This window comes from Rhipicephalus microplus, chromosome 9, assembly GCF_043290135.1.
Source record: "Rhipicephalus microplus isolate Deutch F79 chromosome 9, USDA_Rmic, whole genome shotgun sequence".
Taxonomy (NCBI): Eukaryota; Metazoa; Arthropoda; class Arachnida; order Ixodida; family Ixodidae; genus Rhipicephalus; species Rhipicephalus microplus.
Genome location: NC_134708.1, coordinates 46,357,054 through 46,380,930, shown reverse-complemented (window position 1 = coordinate 46,380,930; position 23,877 = coordinate 46,357,054). Strand labels below are relative to the sequence as shown.

Sequence of the window (23,877 nt, the reverse complement as noted above, 5' to 3'; positions counted from 1 at the left end):
AAGAGTTCTTGTCAACATTTCAGCCTTGGAAACAACTAGTATGCATTGCAATCACTACGGAAGGTACACTGACAGCTAAGCCAATAGCCAAATAAAACATATTAATGAAGAAATGTGCAGGCCATGAGCATGTAAGTGTAGATATCCATAAGAAAAGCACATTCGGACATAAATAAGTAGTCAATACAAAAAGTTCTTGATCAGCCTGAAAAGTTCCACATGGCTTTGTTGAAAGTACACAATAACTTGCCAAGGTTTTTAAATTGACTCGATTCACCATCGTCTTGAAAGAGATAGATTTATTTAAAGAAGACACTATACAATGCTTGCACGAACGATATTCGATACAGCATTTCAGATAGAAAATAGGGCATGCTCTCTCAAATGTCTCTCGATATCATCTCTACAATGACAACAAGAAAAAAAGTGTTCCAATTCTGCCAACACTGAGAGAGGGGACTGGGACAATAAGCTTCACTGTACTGTGGCTTCTGTGGTTGTTGAGGCTGTGGTAGAAACGTTTGTAGGAGCACTCTTTCAGACAGGATGAGCCATGTCTAGAGATGGTTTTAGGGCAGTAAAGGCATTGGCTCCACCTGCATGAAAAGACAAACTTGATATGTCATACGCATGCCAAAAATATATTGGACTAGTACTATATGAAGGTGTCTGAAAATGTACAAGTTAACAATTCCAACAGCTGCCCAACCTTTTTTCATCGGCTTTGTCAAAAGATTGTATAATATTGTTACGTGAGTAACGAGACAAAGTATTGCGAATATATTCGAAAAATATATTTGCAAGAGCGGTTGCAGCACTGGCCAGTCTGGCTCCGAGCTCGAGCAGCCAGCGAGCCTCATCTTCTTCGTCGGGCGCACACGCGCATTCGCACTATGGTTTGTGGCAGCCTACAGGTAGCATAACCCCCGTCGGCAAAGGCGCCGTCTCGGCGCATCTAGATGTCAAGATCATTGGGCGAGTGGTACTGCTTCAGGCGTGCGACGTGTACGATGTCGCTGGCCCTAGGGGTGGATGAAGACGGCGAGGCAGCAGGAGTGATTTCATAAGTGACGGGAGTCACCTCACGAAGCACTCTGTAGGGCCCTGTGTACCGAGAGAGCAGCTTGTCAGACAGGCCAACGTGCCTGGTCGGAGACCACAGCAGAACCAACGAACCGGGCGAAAAGTGCACATCGCGGTGTCGTTGGTCGTACCGACGCCGTTGGTTTGCTTGGGAGGTCAGAAGGCGAGCACGAGCGGTTTCGCGTGCGTGGGCGGCCCGGCTGATGGCGTCCAGAGCATATTGTGAAGTTGGAGCTGCTGGTAACGGAATCGTCGTATCGAGGGGTAATGTGGGTTCGCGGCCGAACAGCAAGAAAAAAGGGGAGTAACCAGCCGTGTCGTGGCGCGAAGAACACGTGGCGCGACACGGCGCGTGTCGTGGCGCGACACGCGCCGTGTCGTGGCGCTTTGTCTCGTTACTCACGTAACATATTTGGTGGAGGTGGAACGATCCCCGTCCTCACCACGCAGCTCCGCAGTGGCCGCATCCTCCAGCTTCCCGCCATGGCTTCCAGTGACAACGCGTCCGCTTCATCATCTGCGGCTTCTCCGACAACCTTTGTCGCCGTCCAAACACCACGTGATCCCGGGACATTTTCTGCGCAACCTGGCCTCGACGTCGACAAATGGCTTCGCCTTTATGAACGGGTCAGTCAAACTCACCGTTGGGACCCTACCATGATGCTCGCTAATGTTCTCTTCTACTTGGACGGAACCCCGCGTGTCTGGTACGAGACAAATGAGTCCGAACTCACCAGCTGGGACACGTTCAAGGAGAAGCTACGTGACATCTTTGGGGACCCGACCGGTCGCCACGCAGCTGCACGACAGGAGCTGGCTACCCGTGTCCAGTCGCCAACTGAATCGTATGTGTCATACATCCAAGAAGTTCTCGCTCTTTGCCGAAAAGTGGACGAGGCGATGTCTGAGGCTGAAAAGGTTGGACACGTTTTGAAGGGGATCGCGGACGACGCCTTCAATTTGCTGGTGTACACTAACGTCTCGACCATCGACCGTGTAATTCAAGAATGCCGCCGTTTCGAAACAGCAAAAAGCCGTCGGGTGCGCCCTCCTTTTTCTCGGTTGCCAAACACGGCGGCTACGTCCACCTGCTCCGATTCTACCGTCACACCGCCCTTTGAGCAGAGTGTAACGCGTATCGTTCGACGGGAACTTGAAGCAGCAAGTCCAGCGCCGCTTCAGCCCACTTCTTTCGAACATACGATACCGACAACCCCCGCGATCTCCGTTATTCAGGCGGTCGTACGACAAGAATTCGCCAACCGCGGGTTCCCTGATGCTTGCCCCATCTCTTGCCCCTCCTCCAGACCAATTCCCATTAATGCACCTCGACGTGACCCATTTGTTGCTCCACGATCTCGCAACCCGGCGGAATGGCGAACTCCTGACGACAAACCGATCTGCTTCCGGTGCCACCGCGTTGGACATGTCTCCCGCTACTGCCGTGCCTCCTGGACGCCGCCACATAGGAGCCAGTTTTTCGCACCTTATAGCCCATATGAAGATCTTCGCCGGTATTCGTCCAGCCGTACCGCCCCTGCTTTCGACACGTCTAACAGCCGCCTTCCTGCTCGTTCTCCGTCCCCTCAACGCCGTCGTTCCCCGTCGCCCCAGCCACGCCGCCATCACTCGCCGCCTAACTTTTCATCGTACCCGACGGAAAACTAGACAGTGCAGCCCCTGGAGGTAGTGCTGCATCATCCCTGTCTGAACCAAACCCTCCATTGACGCTTCATACGAACAAAAATCTTGTCGATGTACACGTGGACGGTATTTCTCTGTCGGCACTAGTCGATACTGGCGCACATGTGTCCATAATCAGCGTTCATCTTTGTCGCCGCTTAAGAAAAGTACTCACGCCCCCTGCTACCGAAGCTGTACGTGTGGCCGATGGCGGCACTGTTCCTGTCATTGGCATGTGTACGGCTCGCATACGCATCGCCGACCGTTACATCCCTGTTCTATTCACGGTGCTCCAGAACTGTCCTCATGACCTCATCTTAGGGATGGACTTCCTGTCGACCCATTCTGCTCTGATCGACTGTTCCGCTGGTACTCTTTGCTTAGACCTTCCTCTTCAGCCGGATATTCACCCTGAACCTCAACACGGCCTTTCTGCCACAGACTTCCTCCGCTTACCGCCTAAAGCCCTCACATTCACCGAATTCGCCACGACCTCACCCGTATTGGATGGGAATTACATCGTCACGCCGATTCCTGATGTCCTACTGGCACGTGACGTCACCGTCCCTCACTGCATCGTAACTGTAGCCTCCAACCGGACCCATCTACCCGTCATAAATTTCGGCTTCACAAAGCAAGTCCTCCCTGAAGGCATCCTAATTGCCACGTTGCGGTCCTTAGCCGATGATCACGTCACCACTTTCGCAGCCGACGCATGCCCCAATTTTCCTTGTCGCCCACTCGATGCCACATGCCTCGACATGTCAATACGTCCCATGATCGACCCTGACCTTCCCCCAGCGCAATCAGCCGCTCTCGCACGCCTTCTAGCTTCCTACCGTGACATCTTCGACCTTGACGACCGCCCACTCGGCCAAACTTCTCTTGTAAAGCACCGCATCAACACCGGTGATGCTGCTCCCATTCACCGTCGACCGTATCGCGTGTCCGCGTCGGAGCGCCAGATTATTCAAGCTGAAGTGAATAAGATGTTAACTAAAGGCATTATTGAGCCCTCATCAAGCCCATGGGCGTCACCCGTCGTCCTGGTTAAAAAGAAGGACAACACATGGCGTTTTTGCATCGATTACCGGCATCTAAATCGAATCACCAAAAAGGACGTGTATCCTTTACCACGTATTGATGACGCCCTCGATTGTCTCCACGGCGCACGCTACTTTTCATCCATCGACCTTCGTTCTGGTTATTGGCAGATTGCCGTAGACGAGAAAGACCAAGAAAAGACCGCCTTCATCACTCCAGATGGCCTATACCAATTCAAGGTTATGCCCTTCGGCCTATGCAATGCCCCCGCCACGTTCGAACGTATGATGGACTCTCTGCTACACGGGTTCAAATGGTCAACATGCCTGTGTTACCTAGACGACGTCCTCGTATTTGCACCTACGTTTGAGACCCACCTTGAGCGTCTGTCGGCCATTCTCGACGTCTTCCGCAAAGCTGGCCTCCAGTTGAACTCCTCGAAGTGTCACTTCGGCCGCCGACAGATTACCGTGCTGGGCCACCTTGTCGATGCTTCTGGTGTGAGACCGGACCCTGAGAAAATTCGTGCCGTCACGAATTTCCCAGTACCCCAATCCGCCAAAGATGTCCGGAGCTTTGTGGGACTTTGCTCCTACTTTAGGCGGTTCGTGAAAGATTTTGCGGCAATCGCCCAACCACTTACCGATCTTTTGAAGAAAGGCGTTCCATTTTCGTGGGGGTCCACTCAAGCTGCCGCCTTCTCTCACCTCATAACACTTTTGACGACGCCCCCTATCCTCGCCCACTTTGACCCATCTGCCCGAACTGAGGTCCGAACTGATGCCAGTGGTCAGGGTATCGGAGCCGTTCTCGCCCAATGCCAACAGGGACACGACCGCGTTATCGCGTATGCTAGCCGCCTCCTTACACCTGCAGAGCGTAACTATTCGATCACAGAGCGAGAATGCCTTGCTCTTGTCTGGGCGGTCTCAAAATTCCGTCCATATTTATATGGCACTCACTTTTCCGTCGTCACCGACCACCACGCGCTCTGCTGGCTTTCATCCTTAAGAGATCCTACAGGTCGACTTGGTCGCTGGGCTCTGCGACTGCAAGAATACACCTTTTCTGTGATATACAAGTCTGGACGCCTGCACCAGGACGCCGATTGCCTTTCTCGCTATCCAGTTGACCCATCGGCCACCATACCTGACAACGACGCCTGCGTGTGCTCCGTTTCTCAACTGAACCACATAGCCGACGAGCAACGCCGTGATGCAGCCCTACGAGCTATCATTGAGCGCCTCGACTCCTCCCCATCGAACCGATCCTATCGCTCGTTCGTACTCCAGAATGGCACATTATACCGGCATAACTTCCATCCAGACGGCCCATCTCTGCTGCTTGCCATACCCAGCACCTCCACCAAATATGTTACGTGAGTAACGAGACAAAGTATTGCGAATATATTCGAAAAATATATTTGCAAGAGCGGTTGCAGCACTGGCCAGTCTGGCTCCGAGCTCGAGCAGCCAGCGAGCCTCATCTTCTTCGTCGGGCGCACACGCGCATTCGCACTATGGTTTGTGGCAGCCTACAGGTAGCAATATAAAATACAAAACAATAATAAATTTGAGAAAGAGATTGCATCATTAAATAAAATGTGCTGCTAGACAAGTTAGCGCATGAATAGATTAGATCTCAATTTGGAAATACGACATCAGATATCAGATTTTGGAGCCTGTTTTCCCATACATTAACACCTTTGAGTGTTTTTTCTTGGTAATTTGAAAGGGTTAGGAAATGAACTGCTCTTCTCGGTTAGAAAATAAATGGCTTTCCGAGTGCATCTCCTAAACTCGTCAAAAGTTCTCGATATAGCAATCTGGCCAAGAGGGTCATCCTAGTCTTCTTTGATATTGAAAAAAAAAATCTACCTAGAGTTCTGAAGATACCCTTAGAATGTGTGAAGTCATATTTTCAATAACCCTTGAATACGTCTGTATGAGCATTATAGTATAACAATGACTGTACATGTATGATATGCGTGTGAATGATGTATGTTCAAGTGTTGACATTTATGGGTGTTTCGCATGTGTGATTGTACATCGCTGCCTTTACACTACTACTCAAAAGTACTGCATATTGCCACCTAGAGTTGTGAGCCGGCAAGACCTAGCGAGCCGAAAAGGAAAAAGAGAACAAAGAAGTGTGTGTTAGCGCTTCCTTTAAAGATACACGCCCGTGTCTTTCTGCCCTGCTGTTTCTGTCTTGTCTTCACGGTTCTTGGTGCGTGACAAATGGTGGAGGTGCTGGGTAATCTATGCACCGTACCCCTCCACATAGCAAGAACTCAAGCGTCATACCAGAGGTCACTTCTGTGCACCGCGCCAGCAGAAGAATCCGAGGGCAATCCCCTGAGTTTGGACTGCTCGTAAAGAACATGGCAGCTTCGACCAGCCCTACTGACACCAACCCAAATGGTACGAACGGCACAACGCCGCTTCATTGCACCTTATTCACACCGCGAACGCCAAATCCCTTTCATGGCACTGCACTTGAGGATGTCGAAGAGTGGCTCGTTCATTACGAGTTCGTTGCCGTGCACAACCAGTGGGACGACGCAGACAAATTGCGGCACGTCTATTTCAGTCTGTTGGACGGCGCACGTGTATGGTATGAGAACCAGGCAGGTATTCTTACATCGTGGGAAGACTTCAAACGCCGACTTCTTGGGACATATGCCAGCCCTGACCGACGGGAGAGAGCTGAGCGCAATCTGCAGTCCCGCATACAACTGCCAAATGAAGGGGTTGCGATGTATGTCGAGGACATGACGCGTCTTTTCCACCAAGCTAACCCCGGCATGCCAGAAGAAAAGAAGGTACGGTACCTCATGCGCGGGTTGAAAGAACAGCTTTTTGGTGGGCTTGTGCACAGTCCTCCCAAGACTGTGTCCGAATATCTCAGAGAAGCCGTCACCATCAAAAGCACTCTTAGGCACCGGGCCCCGTCATACGAACGACACGTCAAGGCTTCAACTACGGACTACTTGGGAGCTTTCGGTGGCCAAATAGATTTCTTCTGAGAGCTCATACGTTCAGTCATCCGCGAAAAACTCCAGAAGCTGTCAGTACCCTTGCAGCCAACTATCTCCTCGTTGTCCAGCGTTGTCAGAGATGAAGTCCAGCATGCCTTAAGAGAACCTCCTTCCATGCGGTATTATCAACCACCCAGCGACTTCCCCCGCATGTCGTATGCTCAAGCTTTGCGGCAACCTGTTAAACCCGCAATCCCGCATCCCACCGTGGCCCCAGCCATGCTGCAGACGATCCAAGCGGCGCTATATTACAGCGCACCTCACCTGATTTCGCGGAAATCAGACGTCTGGCGTGCGCCAAATAGACGTCCTCTCTGCTTCTGTGGTGAAGCTGGGCATCTGTACCGACACTGTTCTTACCGACAACTTGGACTACGCAGATTTTCAACGAACTCACCGCCACCCAGGTTCGGTCAGCGGCCCCCTGAAATTGAAGAGTATGTGGCTCAGCAGTGCGGAACTTCGTCGTCCTTGCACCAGTCACGCTCCCCGTCACTGCGGCGATTTTCTCCTAATCGCCGTACCTATTCGAGCAAGGCGCTGGGTCGTGAAGACTGCCGCTGTGGCCGCTTTTCCAGCTCCGACAGACAAGAAAAGTCTTCGACGATTTCTGGGGCTCTGCGCATACTATCGCTGCTTTATCGAAAACTTCTCTAAGATTGCGGAGCCACTCATCAGACTTACGCGTGACGACACCCCATTTCTGTGGACTGACGAACAAGCGACTGCCTTTGCGGAACTGCAACATCGATTGTCTTCCCCTCCTGTGCTTGGTCATTTCGATGAGGACACTGACACAGAGGTGCGCACTGACACAAGCAACTTTGATCTCTGAACTATCTTGATGCAAACACAAGATGGGACCGAACGTGTGATTGCCTACGCGAGCTGCACTTTATCACGTGCCGAAACCAACTATTCAACGTCAGAGAAGGAAAGTCTCGCGGTAATATGGGCGATTACAAAGTTCAGGCCTTATCTCTATGGGCGCCCATTTAAAGTTGACTGATCACCACGCTTTATGTTGGTTGGCTAATCTCCGAGACCCTTCTGGGCGATTAGCACGATGGAGTCTGCGACTTCAGAAGTTTGATGTCACCATCGTATACAAGTCGGGTAGAAAGCATGAAGACGCCGACACGCTATCACGAGCACCTCTGGAATCCGACCACACAGCTGTAGAAGACGACAGTGCCTTCATGGGGACTCTCAGTGGGGCGAACCTCCTCAGTAAGCAACAAGCGGACCCAGAGTTAAGGCCCATTATCGACCATTTAGAAGGCAGCACCGCGTCTGTTCCTCGACCACTTTCCCGTACGTGGCTGTCATTTTGCTTACGACACGGCATATTATACAAGAGAAACACCGGTGTCGGCAGCAGATCTTATCTTCTAGTCGTTCCTCAAGACCTTCGTGATGACATCCTATTAGCCTGCCACGATGAGCCGACATCCGGCCATCTGGGATACTCACGGACGCTCGACCAGGTACGACAGCTATATTTCTGGCCAAATATCGCAGTTTGTGTCAAACGCTACGTGAAAGGATGCCGCGAATGTCAGCATCGCAAGTCACCACCTGTAAAACCTGCAGGCCTCCTACAACCCATCGAACCACCGCGTACGCCGTTTGACCAAGTTGGAATGGACCTTCTTGGACCGTTTTGTTTGTCTCACTCTGGAAACAAGTGGATCATCGTCGCAACTGATTATTTGACGTGTTACGCTGAAACGAAGCCACTGCCACGCGGTACAGCATCTGAAGTCGCCCAGTTTTTCATGCACCACATAGCGCTTCGTCACGGCGCCCCGTCATTCATCGTTACTGACCGAGGGACAGCGTTTACGGCAAAACTGTTAGACGACATCTTCAAGCTCAGTTACACGAACCACCGTAAGACAACCGCATACCACCCCCAGAGTAACGGCTTGACAGAAAGGCTAAAGAAAACACTGGCCGACATGATTTCTATGTACGTGGATGTGCAGCATAAAACGTGGGACGAGATCCTGCCGTACGTAACATTTGCGTATAACATCGCAACCCAGGAAACGACAAGGTTTGCACCCTTTCGCCTCATTTACGGTCGAGACGTCAAACCATGCTAGACGCCATGATTCCTTGTGACATCGACCAGCACGAGCTGCTAACTCCTGATGTCGAGGATTACATTCAGGGTGCTGAGGAAGCACGTCAACTAGCTCGCGTGCACATAAGATCTCAGCAATGTAAAGACTCCCGAAGGTACAACATCCACCATCGACCAGTTACCTATCAACCTGGCCACCAAGTGTGGGTTTGGACTCTTGTTAGGCGGCGAGGTCTCAGCGAGAAACTCCCAAGCAAGTACTTCGGACCCTACAAAGTATTACGGCGGTTGAACGAGGTCAACTACGAAGTCATTCCAGACGGAGGCTCGGCAACGACCCAGTGCCACTCACCACGAACAGAGATTGTGCATGGCGTTCGCTTAAAACCTTATTTTACGCGGTAATATTTGCCTTATTGTGCCAGGGCAGCAAACATTTTTTTTTTCGTTCTCCATAGGGTCTCGAACGAACTTTGAACTGTATTAATCTTTTTTTTTCTTATGACCAATCACAGACATTTTTCTTTTTTTTTTTGCACCTGCATATGCCCTGTGCACTATAAGTATCGTTTCTCCTTTTCTTTTTATTCCCTTATGGGCACTGCTGTCACCTTGTGTATGAGCATCGAGTCGATGCTCTAATGGGAGGGGGAATAATGCCACCTAGAGTTGTGAGCCGGCAAGCCCTAGCGAGCCGAAAAGGAAAAAGAGAACAAAGAAAAAGTGTGTGTTAGCGCTTCATTTAAAGATACACGCTCGTGTCTTTCTGCCCTGCTGCTGTTCCTGTCTTGTCTTCACGGCTCTTGGTGCGTGACAATATATATTTTGCACGAGCTTTTATAATCATCCTTACTATAACATTTACTGCTTGTCTTTTCTGCAAAAAAATCAAAATAAAGTTCGGGCTCATTCAAGCTATGAGACATTTCAATGGTTTGCGAGATGAATGTGGGAGTAGGCTGACAAATAAAATGCTTTAAAATTTAGTAACTGAGGCTTTTAATTAATATACAAGGTTCAGTTGAGAGTTTCTGTCAGCATTCCAGTCTTACCATCATACAAAAGCTAGCAAATTAAGGTGGACAAAATACTGCTGCCATAGATGAATGTATTTTCACTCAGACACACAATCACAAAATAATGGTTGCAATTACTACTGGTGGAGAGCTTTTCTTTTTCCCCACCCACCTCTGCAGGCAGTGGGTTCAATTCCCACTGCCCAAGGTCACTCTATAGTTTTTTCAATGCACCGAGCGTTATTCCACAGTGGCGCACGGTAGCGTAGATACCCTATCTCATAGAGGCAGCCTTTCCTTTACACTCTCTTCTACCACTCCCCTTTGCTCCCATAAATTTATAACATTCTCCCTCGTGAGTTGACAAACGAAGTTACTTTGCTAACATTATAGGGGCCCCGAAACACTTTTTCAAGTAACCATGGAATGGTATCACTAAAAGAGCTTAATGCCTCTCGAATTCAATGCCTCAAAAATTTTAAGAATCCATTCAGTACGAGCGAAGTTACAAAGATTTGTCGCACTCTGCAATTGCGTTCTTTCTTCTCTCATCCTGGTGAAAGCGCTCGAGGCTAAGCGGGGAAGGATGACAGGGGCAAAGAAGATATGTCAAGCGCGCCTCGTGATCCTGAGCACTTTTTTTTTCTTCGAATCGACGGCCTTTTTAATCTTTTTCGTGCGATCGCACGTGATTGTGTGGGCAAATTGAGGCCTCCAGCAGCGACCCCTTTAACGACCGAACGTGCCATGTTCAAATTAACCAGTGGCTGATATATCGCTTTCTACACACGTCATTTCTCAAAAAAAAAAGCAAACTTTAGCTGACTTTGATAATTTATTGTGAATTTCAGGTCGTGTGCTGCACTATAATATTTGGCTCGTGTCTATAATATTTGGCTCGTGTGTTTTTTGAAGCTTTTACTAACAATTGGCATCATTTTCTGACCATGATCACTAAGTGTTTCAGGGCTCTTTTAAAGCAATCTTTCACCGCCACCTTCAATGAACACTCTCTAGCCTGACACATCTCTCCCTCTTTGAGCTTTGAAGTTTTACAGTTGTAGACCGAAGATTATAATCTTTTGGGCTTATGTAATGTGAAAGTTTAAAATCCAAAAATTGCTACAAATGTAGAAAAAATATACATCTATAATTAGCCAAAATATGAATGTCATTACACCAATAATAACTAAGAAATGGAAAGTGCGATTTCAATGTGAGTTGGCAGATATGTAGTAGGAAGAAACACCTGCACAAATAACCCCAATCACTACATCTCTAAGCTATGCAGGTTACTATAAAGAGACTGATAAATTTGATATCTTGCAGGTTCTCTTTGTGCACTATTAGCCATAGTACAAAAGTTGCAACTCGTTTCGAGTTATTCTGCTTGAATGCACAGTGCCATCTATAATTAAATAGGACGCACAATTTTGGATGAAATCACTGCATAACTGCAGTGTACCAGAAAATCACATTGCGAGAATAATGACAAATATTTAAACTGAATGTCCATGCAATAAAGAAACATTCAATTCATCTGAAGTTCACCAGACTCATAGCTCGGGCCCTCCTTTGAAATGGTACAAAAGCTGAAGGAACCTCTCACTTTTTTTTTCTTGCTCACTTTATATATAGAGCTGACTCACACCCATGAGCTCCGAAGCGGTTACAGGCTTAGTACATTTATTCCTCAAAAATTTTTTAAAACAAAAATGTGTCTACAAGCTATAGAGCGTACTTAAACAACTTAGTAAGTCAAGCCCACACGTAATGGCTCTTCTTAAAACAAACTTTCGAATGATACCCGCGTGAACATGGAAACATACATCATCTTGAAACGTCTTTGCACAGCGCATGAAGATGAGCAGTTACGGCGTAACTACGGATGGAAGAGACATAGACAGGAAAGATCGCCGACTTCAACTAAATTATATCAGCGAAAATGCTGACAATATATACATGTGATATCAAGAGGCACATCACGGTACAACTGCGCAGCCTATTGTGCTACAGCCAAATACTCAATTTTTTTTAGTGAGCGCAACCAAAGGCATGCAAACACATGGGCCACCCAGCAGTTTCGTTTGATTAGCCTCGATGACCTCACTTGCTAGCTGCTTCCAATGCCTTGCAACAACGTTGCACTTTTCAAATTCTGGTTTGCAACCACAATCTTTACAATTTAGAGATTGTAGATTGTGGTTGCAAGTCCAGATAGTACTGAACAGCGGAGTTAGCATGATAGTGATGCTCTTTTACATACTCATTCAGGCAGACTTCTTGCCCCAGGCCAACGGGATCAAGTAAACAATAGCCACATAACATGCCACGGATTGTCTCCTATGTTTGGATGTACAGCCGCTCCTTTGAGCTGTTTGAGCATTGACACATCTGCAGAGCACTGAAAGCTTATCTGGGGCAGAGAAAACAACCAAAAGAAAATGTGCACCAAAACAGAGCTACACAGGCTTTTACTGTCCCTTCCATGTAAATGGGCCGGAAAAAAAACTGAAAATGAAAGAGGGGGGGGGGGGGGGGATCAGGTGAAGTTCTTCCACTTGCACTTAAAGTACACGAACCTCCAGCCTACCAGGAAAATTAAAGAGACACAAACAAAGAATGGTCTTTCTGTGTTACACACAAAAAAAATTTGGGAAGAGTTGGCCTATATACCATTACAGCTCCACTGTAAGAATTTCGCTTAAAGTGTGAGAAACAAAGCAATGTTTTTTAGTGCGGTAGCATATACTAGCACCTATGGTGTTCGAGTTAAAGAGAGCTATGCTGCAATGCAGCTGCCGCAGTACTTTCATAGCTGTGTCGAAATGAATTAAAAAGCATACCTACACGTAACATTTCATGACAACTAGAAAAATGCCGTTCGGCAAGCTTTCATACAACCAAATGAAAAAAATATTCCGCACTAGCAGCCTCTGTTGCCCAAAACTGCTTTTAAACGACCACGAAATGCAGGGAGTAACTTTTACCAATGCATCTATACTTCTCTGTAGCTGAAGCAAAGCGATATGGATGTCGACTGCATGCTTACAATGTATCTCAAATAGGTAATAATGTGCAGATACAGTCAAAGTTGGGACTGAAACAACTGGACTTGTGCTCTGTGCCAGGCAGACGAGCGTCGCTCGACCCCTTGGGAAAGATCGCTATATAGTGGCATCTTCGGAAAGCAATAAAATTAGACTTCTTCGCTGCCGAATGGGACGGCCATAGCAATGGCGCACAGCTGGCTAATTTCAGAGGCCATGTCCTAATCTTGTAGACTGGATTGCTAGTATTCCGTCAAATGGTTTCTAATATGTGCAATCCACTTTTCCACAGTCACCTTTAGTCAGCAAATTCTGTCCACCCTGACACCCCTACCCCTCATTAGAGAAAGCCTGCAGACCACTCACTGTTTATGGCTCTTTGCTTGCATGATAACGGGACGTGTGAATCGTGAGTTGCTGATTTCTTGAAAAGGATGCACTGCAGTGGTCACAGGAAAAAGGACGGTCTCCTGTGTGGATGTCCATGTGGCGAATGAGGCTCAGTTTCTTTGAAAAAGAGGCATTGCAGTGTTCACAGGAAAATGGACGCTCCCCAGTGTGGGTACGCATGTGTTCCACTAGGTTGCATTTCACGGAGAATGAGGCGCTGCAGTGGTCACAGGAAAAGGGACGCTCTCCTGTGTGGGTGCGGATGTGGCGAATGAGGCTCAGTTTCTTTGAAAAAGATGCATCGCACTGGTCACAGGAAAATGGACGCTCCCCAGTGTGGGTACGCATGTGTTCCATGAGGTTGCGTTTCACAGAGAATGATGCCCCGCAGTGGCCACAGGAAAAGGGACGCTCGCCCGTATGTTTTGAAAGGTGCCTTTCCATATTCCTTTTGTGCTTCGTCACATAGGTGCACTGAAGACAGGAATACAGGTCGCCTTGTATGGACACACAGGACAGGTACTGCTCATAGTATGACGAAGACAAGGAACCTGAAGCCACAGAGAAAAAAGAAAGGTAATACAAACCATGTGACACACATTGTCTGCAACTGGACTACAGCACCAGACAATTATGATTGCTACATTGTAAATGCTAAACTGTATGTTAGTGGAGTAGTAACCGTGAAACGCCACAACATGCCTTACAACAGTTCCCATCTCTCTATAAGTAAATACTCTGCTTACTGCTTGCAAAACCTTCTGCAAGTGCAGAAGAGCCGAATTCATATGCAATAAGAATACTAGGGCAAACCACAGAAATTTTTTTAATAATACGCCAATACATTACATACAGTACAGTAGCAAATTGGCAAGTTGGAACATACTCATCATAATCAGCGCACAAAAAAAGACAGCGCTTGTGTGGTGCACTTTCTTTTTGTGTGCTGATCATGATGAACATTATGTATCCGCTCATTTAAGAATTTATGATACATCCTGCATAGCGACAAAATAAGTATATTAGCACATAAAGCATAAAATAAAAAATATGAACAGAAGTTATGAAACAAAATGGAAAATTTTAAAAATGACAAAAAAAGTTATTAACAAAGGACAGAATAACATCACAGTTTTCGGTGGTCAAAAATACCAGATTACTTGTGTGGATAGTACCGATAACTGTTCTTCTATGTGTACTAGAACAGTTTGTACATTTCCCAGTATTGATTTACCTTGCTTCAATGAAGGCATATTGAAACGATACAACAAAAGTAACCGATTGCCACAGGCATGGAACGAGATTGAGCCAAGCCAATGCGAGTATGTGCCATTTTGTGAAAAAGAAGAAGACTGGTGGTTGTGCTCGTGGTATAACGTTCTGTTCGGCTCGACGTCCAGTGCTGCTGCTCCTGTGAAGAGACGTTGTGGTCTTTCCGTAATCACGTGACATTTTCTGGTGGAGGTGCTGGGTAGTATTGTATGCACTGCAATCGGCAACAAGATCCCGACACTAGTCGCGACTTGGAAGAACCAGCTGACCTACGGGGTAGCAGGCGACAACTAGGCCTACCGCCTGAATTCGGACCGCTTCCACAACTAGACAGAACTATGGCTGGTGCGGGAACGCAAACCCACGAGACATCGGTGCTGTCTCCTCTATGGTTCTTCAATGCCCCGGGAACCCCAAAACCGTTCCACGATGACCCTTACGAGGACGTCGATGACTGTCTTGACGACTACAACCGTTGCGCCAGCGTCAACGAGTGGAACGAGCACCGAGAGCTTCGGTATGTCTACTTTTACCTCGAGGACTCTGCGTGCACTTGGTTCAAAAACCATGAAGCCGCTATTGCAACCTGGCCAGAGTTTTGCAACCAGTTGCAGAATACTTTCAGAAACTCTAACCGAGTGGAGCAAGCGGAACGACTCCTCAATTCCCGAAATCAGTGTCCGAACGAGAGTGTTGCCATGTTCGTTGAGGACATGTCGCGGCTGTTCAGGCGAGCTGACTCCTCAATGACAGAAGAGAAACGGAAGAGAAGAAGGTGCGCCTCCTGATGCAGGGAGTGATAGAGCAGTTGTTCGCTGGACTAGTGCGCAACCCTCCCAGCACTGTAGCGGATTTCCTCCGCGAAGCCACGACAATAGAGAGAATGCTAAGGCAGCGTTCGTATCAGTATGAGCGTCTTGGCAGTCTTTCATTAGTGTCATCGGCCCTGCCAACACTTGACGTCATGACTATAAGAGACCTGACGGAGCTCGTGCGCAGTACTGTGCACGAGGAGCTGCAAAAGCTGCACGCGGTGTCTTCTCAGCCCTATGTTGCTGCTCTAATGGATGTCGTCCACAAAGAGGTCCGGCAGTTGGTGCAACCCGTGATGACTCTGCGTCCAGCCGAGGTCGAACCCATACGGCCCTGCATCCAGCCGAAGCTCCGCTGTTAATGCACGCGGAAGCATTACGTACTCCTGCACCGGTTGTTAGCTATCTGTCCACCCTGCAGTCGGTGCCATCATTCTACTCAAGACCCCTGCAGTATGGCAACTCACTTACACGGAAATCCAGTGTGTGGCGTGCTCCCGACAACCTGCCTCTCTGTTATCACTACGGTGAATCAGGTCACATCTACCGTGAGTGCGCATACAGGCACATGGGACTTCCTGGCTTTCCTCCAGATGCTCGTCGACCCAGAGGTAGTGAGCAGCCCCGTGCTATCGCCGAATACTTGGCAAGCTAGCAGTCCCCAACCCTTCCACCTCGCCAATCCCGCTCACCATCTCCACGGTGCTCCACTTCACGTTGCCAACAATCGACCTTTTCGGACGTCTGCAGGAAGATCGCCTAGATCCACGAGCCGGCGCCGGGGAAACCAAGAACAGCGACCTCTGGAGGTGAGCCAACTGTTGATCGACCGTTACAAGACTCTCCCTCAAACTGCCTGCTGACATTCGACGATATCCTTTCACCGACGTGTGCCATCGACGACAAACGTGTCTCTACTCGCATCTCTGTACTTGCCGACAACCACGAGCTAACCGTTCTGATAGATACAGGTGCTGATTATTCCGTCATAAGCGCTGACCTGGCTGCAGAGCTACGAAAGGTAACGACACCTTGGGGACATGCACGCAACCTCCGGACTGAAGGGAGGTCACCTATTGACACCGCTGGGAATATGCACTGCCCGGCTCCGAATTCCTGAGTCGGCATACATAGCTTCCTTCATCGTATTGTGCGAATGCTCCCAAAACCTGATTCTCGGAATAAATTTCCTCCCCGTGTATGGAGCCATTATTAAACTTCGCGACCTGCTCATAATGTTCTTTGACGACCATGCAGCCAGACAAAAGAATGCAGCTGCGCAGACCACCACACTTTGAATTGCTGACGGCACTATCTCTCTTCCGCCGCGAGCCAGTATGTTGGTGACTGTGGAGAGCGACTGTGACCACAAAAGTAGTGGCATCGCTGAAACCAATTTCTCGGTGCTCTTGGCTCGGCAGATTTGTGTCGCGCGCGCAATCGTCCAACTGAAACATCGGAGGACTCAGCTTCTGATCACGAATTTCAGCGGTCAGTATCAACACTTGGCAAAGCGAACAGCGATCGCGAACTTTGAAGCCATTGATGACGAAGAATGTTTTACTATCGCTCTGATTGCCACTGCCGCCGAATGCGACACTTCATTAGCCAGTACAGTCATCGTGAATTACCAGCTATCCTCTGTGCAGCAGCAGCAGATACCCATGATTTTACGTACGTATGGTGACTGTTTTGCGCCCACCTCCAAAATAAAGCAAACCCCAACCGTGAAGCACCGCATTATAACACACCCTACCAAACGGCCTGTACGACAGCACGCCTACCGCGTGTCGCAAAAAGAACAAGATACGTTTTCAGGTGAAACAGATGCTCAACGACCACGTCATCTAACCCTCGAACAGACCATGGGCGTAACCCGTCATACTTGTGAAAAAGAAAGACAGCACTCTTCGATTTTGTGTCGATTACCGGAAGCTCAGCAAAGTGACGAAGAAAGACGTCTACCCTCTCCCACGCATAGATGACTCAATGGATCGACTTCGACATGCCCGATATTTTTTATCACTGGATTTACACAGCGGCTACTGGCAGATCAAGGTCGATGAACGCGACAGAGAAAAAACAGCGTTAATAACTCCCGATGACCTCTACGAATTCAAAGTGCTACCGTTCCGATTGGGCTTTGCACCTGCAACGTTCCAAAGGATGATGAACACCGTCCTGTCCGGTATTAAGTGGGAATCCTGCCTCGTCTATTAAGACGACGTCGTTTTTTCCAAAACATTTGAGCAACATTTACGACTTCAGTCCGTCTTCGTCGCCATTCAATCCGTAGGCTTATCACTAAAACTGGAGAACTGTCATTTCGGCTACGAGGAACTAAAGTTCCTCAGCCACTTTGTCAGTCACCATAGCATTCGACCAGACCAAGAAAAGACCATGGCCGTTGCTGCGTTTCCTCCACCTTCGAACAAACGGGAATCGTGCCACCTTTTGGCTCTACGCAGACTACAGGCGCTTTGTACAGAGCTTTGCTAACATTGCTGAACCCTTTACCCGGTTAACAAAGAAGGATGCACCTTTTGTATGAGGTCCAGAGCAGAGAACCGCTTTTTCCAAGCTTCAACAGCGTCTTCAGAGTGAACCCTTACTAGGGCACTTTGATGAAGACGCCGCCACTGAACTTCACACGGACGCAAGCAACATCGGTCTTGGTGCAGTGCTCGTCCAGTGGCAAAACGGCGCCGAGCATCCCATCACTTATGCTAGTCGCATTCTTTCATCTGCAGAAACTAATTACTCGACCAGGGAGAAGGAATGCCTTGCTGTTATTTGGGCGATATCAAAGTTCCGACCGTATCTGTATGGCCGTCCATTCAGAGTAGTTACGGACCATCATGCCCTCTGTTGGCTGGCCAATCTCAAGGACCCTTCAGGGCGCCTCACGAGGTGGAGCTTGTACCTTCAAGAATTTGAGGTTACAATCGTCTACAAGCCGAGCCGCAGGCACACTGATGCTGATTGCCTTTTGTGCGCTCCCCTCGCAACGACATCGAGCGATGACGCTACCGATGGCCATTTTCTTTGTGCAGTCAGGTAATCTGACTTGGCCCAACAACAGCGGAATCATTCAGAGCTCCAAAAACTAATCAAACACCTTCAAGGTCACAGCTCGAGTCCACCATCAGCATTCGCACGTTCAGGGTCACTTTGTCTCTGCAACGACATCCTCTACAAAAAGAACTTCGAACCTTATGCGACTGAATACTTCTTTGTCGTTCCACCAGGGCTACGTGCTGACATTTCATCTGCCTGCCACGACGAGCCTTGCTTCGGCTACCTAGGATTCACACGTACCCCTTCCCGGATTCGGACTCACTAGTACTGGTCAAAGCTCACCCAGGATGTCAAGCATTACGTTAAAACGTTTAATCAATGCCAGCGCCGTAAAGCCCCACCTGTGCCCCCTGCTGATTTATTGCAGCCTGTTGCACCACCGTCACAACCGTTTGAACGAATCGGCATGGACTTGCTTGGGCCCTTCCCGAAGTCACATGATGGCAACCGCTGGATCGTAGTCGCTACTGACTATTTAACGAGGTACTGCGAAACGAAAGCCCTACAACGGGGCACCGCCAATGAGATTGTGTATTTTTCATGAACAACATCGTCCTCCGCCATGGAGCGCCAACAGTTCTTATCACTGACCGTGGAACAGCCTTTAAAGCATAATTGATGCAAGATGTCATGAGACTTCGTGCAACAGCTCATCACAAAACGACCGCATACCATCCACAAACCAATGGCCTGACGGAGAGATTAAACAAGAAGCTCGCAGACATGCTATCCGTGTACGTCGACCGCGTTCACAAAAACTGGGATGAAATTTCACCATACGTAACGTTCGCTTACAATACTGCGGTTCAAGAGACTACAGGTTTCACTCCTTTTCGGTTGCTTCATGGCCGAGAAGCAATTACGATGCTGGACGTCATGCTCTTACCACACCTTACATGACCAGTATTCCTACTGATGCGAATGATTTTATCCGGCTCGACGACGCGGCCCGCCAGCTTGCACTCGAACGGATCCAAAAACAACAATGCATTGACTCGCAGAGATACAACTCCCGTCATCGCCATGTTATTTACCAACCCGGTGATCTGGTGTGGCTGTGGATCCTCGTTCGCCAAAGGGGCCGCTCGGAAAAGTTACTTGACCGCTACTGCGGTCGTTACAGAGTACTACAGCACCTCACAGATGTCAACTACGAAGTCCTGCTTGAATACACAGCTCAGCGATCTCGATGTTCCCAGCAGATGGACATTGTTCATGTGTCACGGATGAAGCCACACTACCCTCCGAGCCACCTGACACTGCTTCATCATGCGTCTTTGTGCGTGTACGCGATTACTTTAACTTTTAATCGGCCTTCCGCATCAGGGCAGTACTTCATGACAATGCGAGTACGTGCCATTTTGTGAAAAAGAAGAAGACTGGTTGTTGTGCTCCTGGTCTAACGTTCGGTTCGGCTCGACGTCCAGTGCTGCTGCTCCTGTGCACAGACGTCGTGGTCTTTCCGTAATCACGTGACAATATGTTTTAGACACATGTCCACACACGAGTAAATATTCCCCTTTATAGTATTATGTGGATAATTATAGCGAACGAGGATGACTAAATGTTGATCCAAGCTAAGAAGGCTGTATTCTTTAGCCAAGATAGACAGTGTACATTGCAAATATTACAAAACAATGGGTCAACTCTATGCATTATTGATGTATAAAGCATCGCCTAGTTTTTCAAAAAAAAAAGAACAATTGTTTTAATATTGTGCTCACATTTGATGATGGAAAAGAATAGAGAAACATTTAGGATAACATAGGCAGTTATTACTTAGTATGGCGCATTGTAAAAAATTAGTAAAGTTTCTTTGTCTATATTATTTTGTTGAGCACTAAAAAACATGCACACAGTTTTCAGAGGGCAAAATGCATAATGAAGTAACCCCACACTGCCACTGTCCACTTATATGAAAATCATTATTTGCATAATGCACTGTAAAATAGAAGTGTCGCTACTAAATGTTGCTATTACTGATACGCGACACTGCTTCTCTCACTATATACTGATGTGTAAAGATGTGCATTAAGAAATACCTAAACTAAACTTGTGCTTTATCAGACAGGAAAAATTTCACTGCACTGATGGTTGATGCATGTATATTGCAATAAAATCCACCTCATTCTTCCCAATTTTAACTGACTAACAATGCGGAAAGTCAATGGTCAATTTGACTCATTCCGCTATCATTCAACCTCTCGCTTCAGTCCGTCCACATGCTCTCATCAATGCCACAGTCTCATGTTCAACGTGTATTAAGCTACAACATAAGTGTGAAATAGTGAAGAATTTTTCAAAAGAGGCTGGCTCAAGGCATTCCTGGCAAACTCCAAAGCACGATGATCAAAAGTATAGAATTTCCTTGTTTCTCCTCGGAAGGGATGAACACATCTGCAACAGAAAACGGGCCACTGTGACAGCCAGAAGACACAATGCAATACACTCAAAAACACTTCTGTCATAGGCATCAATTAAGCTCGATTGTCAGAAGTTCCTTAATAAGATCTTTAATGTTGTATTATAGTGAGCATTCTTTCGGTAACTAACTTGATGTAGCTATTTACATTTAGAAAAAGGCAATTTCAGAACATTCTTCTATGCAAATTTGGGGAATCAATTTGGAAGCAAATATAGAGTTGAACATCTGCAGTGATGCGATGCAGAAGCATATCGGATACGAGTACCCAACGAGAACCAAACCAATACACTGGGTATCATTTCCTGATTTTGGTGTACTATGTATGGGCAAACCATACGAATAAACGAAGTTGTTATTGCTAAATAGCGACAGGTGCATGAACCACAGATGCCAGGAAATCGAGTGTAGACAGTTTATTTCACACTCTGCAGAACATTTAGAAAGTCTCACGCTTGAGTTTTTAGCTATAAATAAATGGTGAATCGCAAAGAGGACCCACATGCAACACTAAGCCAGTGATTAAATACAACTTTGTGTACTACACTTTCACAACAAACTACCCTCTTTCCCAAGTGCACACAAAACCCGTTTCCATTGTGGTTACAAGTGTTCCCACACTGAAAGAAGCAGAGGTGCACACCAATCTTGAAAAACGAGCCTGTGAAGGTAAACAACACATGCAGTGCTGCAGAGGATTCATTAAGAGTCGGGGCAGATTACTCTGTGCACTCGAATGTAAAAGTTGGCTCAAAAAATGATGTGTGCGCAATCTTTTGCATTTTAACTGGTTTCATTACCAGTACGGCTTAATGGCACAAAGGCTAATGGCCATAGAGTATCAATACAAAGCAAGATCTATGTGAATTGGTGTGACCAATGATGACAGCCAGTTGTAACGTAACTGTAAAAAAGCCTCGAATCTTGCATACTAAATGAATGTAAAGTGCATATTAATAAAAAGTCATGAGAATTACATAAAATGTGTGCAATGAATATCAAACATGTACTTTTATAAAGCATATGCTTTGACTATGGATAATAAGGGTGTGCGTGTGTAAAAGGTGATCATTCTAACAGTGAGAAAGAAATGACTTCCTATCTTACTTTACAAAATCAATTTAGTTGTCGTGTGACAGTACTAGCGATGTCATGAGCAATGACCGATCATATCTTAAGCCTATAATAACTGAATATTGTTTGAACAATTGTTCTAATTAATTGGTTGTATTATTGTGTTCTGTTATAGCTGCATTTTTATTTATTACCCACCCCCTCTGTAACGCCTTTATGGGCCCTGAGGGTAATGTAAATAAATAAATAAATGACGATACAGGACAAAGTACAGAAAAAGGTGGCACATATGATCACGGTAATACAAGGGCTAGAAACATGTCTACAGGCTTTACATCGTGAGGCCCTCAAATCGTAAGGACTGACATCGAAGTCACACCACTACAGTGCAAGCAAGTATTGAAGCTTATTGTTGATTTTAGTATTCTATTTCCTTTTCCACTTGACCAAGAATGTCACAGATGAATGCTTTCAGATCTTGACATCACACACTGGTCCTGTCAGGTCTGCGGCTACCGCTGCACAATATTTACATTTGGGGTTTTACGTCCCAATAGTACCACCATAATATTATGACACGCTGTAGTAGAGGGCTCCAGAAATTTCGACCATGTCGTGTTCCTTAATGTGCACTGACATCGCACAGTATACGGGCCTCTTCCATTTCACTTCCGAGATCGTGGTCAGTATTGAACAAACGACCTTCGGGTCAACAGCCGAGGGTCTTAGCCTCTGATCCATTGCGGTGGAGTACCACTACCCAAGCAACAGCTTTCTCACTCCAGTTAATGACCTGAAACTCAGAAAACTAGTATGAGAAATCTTTTGCTATGCTTTTCAAGATAATTCATGACTGGCTTCTTCTGTGGTTCACTTGCGTGCGATGTGCGCACTCTGCTAAATGAAAATGAACATATAAATCCTTCCGTAATATTTTCGCCCAAGTGTAATTAATGGCACTTCTAATTGCACAGGCCTCCCCAATAAAGAATACTTGTACACATGTTAAGTCTTAGTGAAAAAGCGAAATCAGCCCATTAACAGCTGCAGCTACCGAATATATACTGCACATTGGCATAAACTGGAGAGGGGTTAGAACTGCCATAACGCGGCGTGCATTTATTGGTAACTCGTAACCCATCAGCTCAATAAGATGGATAAAAATACGATACGTTTAGTGTATGTTGCAGAACCAAAGCTAGAAAAGTCTACAGAAAATAATACTGAAATGTTGCAACACTAATGCACGAATAAAGTGATAGTTCCTGCAAGCAAAGCAGGAAAACTAAAAGATCTGTGATAGCCTTTAATAACTAGTTACAACACCAGAAGTCAGTGGCGTTTCCCCCTCAATGATGAACAGACACAAGCTCGCACCGATGGGCGTGTACTCCAAACTTGTTTTGAGCTGTACGGCCGTTAACCCCGTCTGCAAAGAATGTTACCAAGAGCAAGAGTGGGACTATTTATTTAGTCACTGAGGAGATCGCCTACCACACTTTGGTCATCTACGCCTGACTCTTTAAGCTGTATTCGACTTCAGTAGATTTTTACACAAATTGTGTAAAAATCTACTAGTGTGATTTTCTTATTTGCACTTGAATAAAATAATTCATTCGTTCAATTGTGGCTCAGAAGATAAATACAGTCTTCCCAAAAGATTAAAAAAACATACTTTGAGCCACTGCACATAGCTTAAGTAACAGTAGTGAATAAATGCCAAAGTGAAGTATGTAAAAAAGCCAGCAAAAGGAAAGAAGTTGACAAACATGAAGTAATATGCAATAGAGGAATTGAGTATAACTAAAGAAGTGCAAAAAAAAA

General features: G+C 47.0%; 1 protein-coding gene across 1 annotated transcript in view; it reads right to left on the bottom strand.

The window, feature by feature from the left end:
- Positions 1-282: 282 nt before the first annotated feature.
- Positions 283-23,877, bottom strand: part of LOC142772253 (uncharacterized) — a gene marked incomplete at its 5' end in the record, with an annotated part of 31,320 nt that continues 7,725 nt past the window's right edge. Inside the window, 2 exons of the mRNA XM_075874447.1 lie at positions 283-596; positions 13,372-13,946. Coding sequence (XP_075730562.1) covers positions 13,375-13,946 — 572 coding nt within the window. The remainder of the gene's footprint in view (positions 597-13,371; positions 13,947-23,877) is intronic.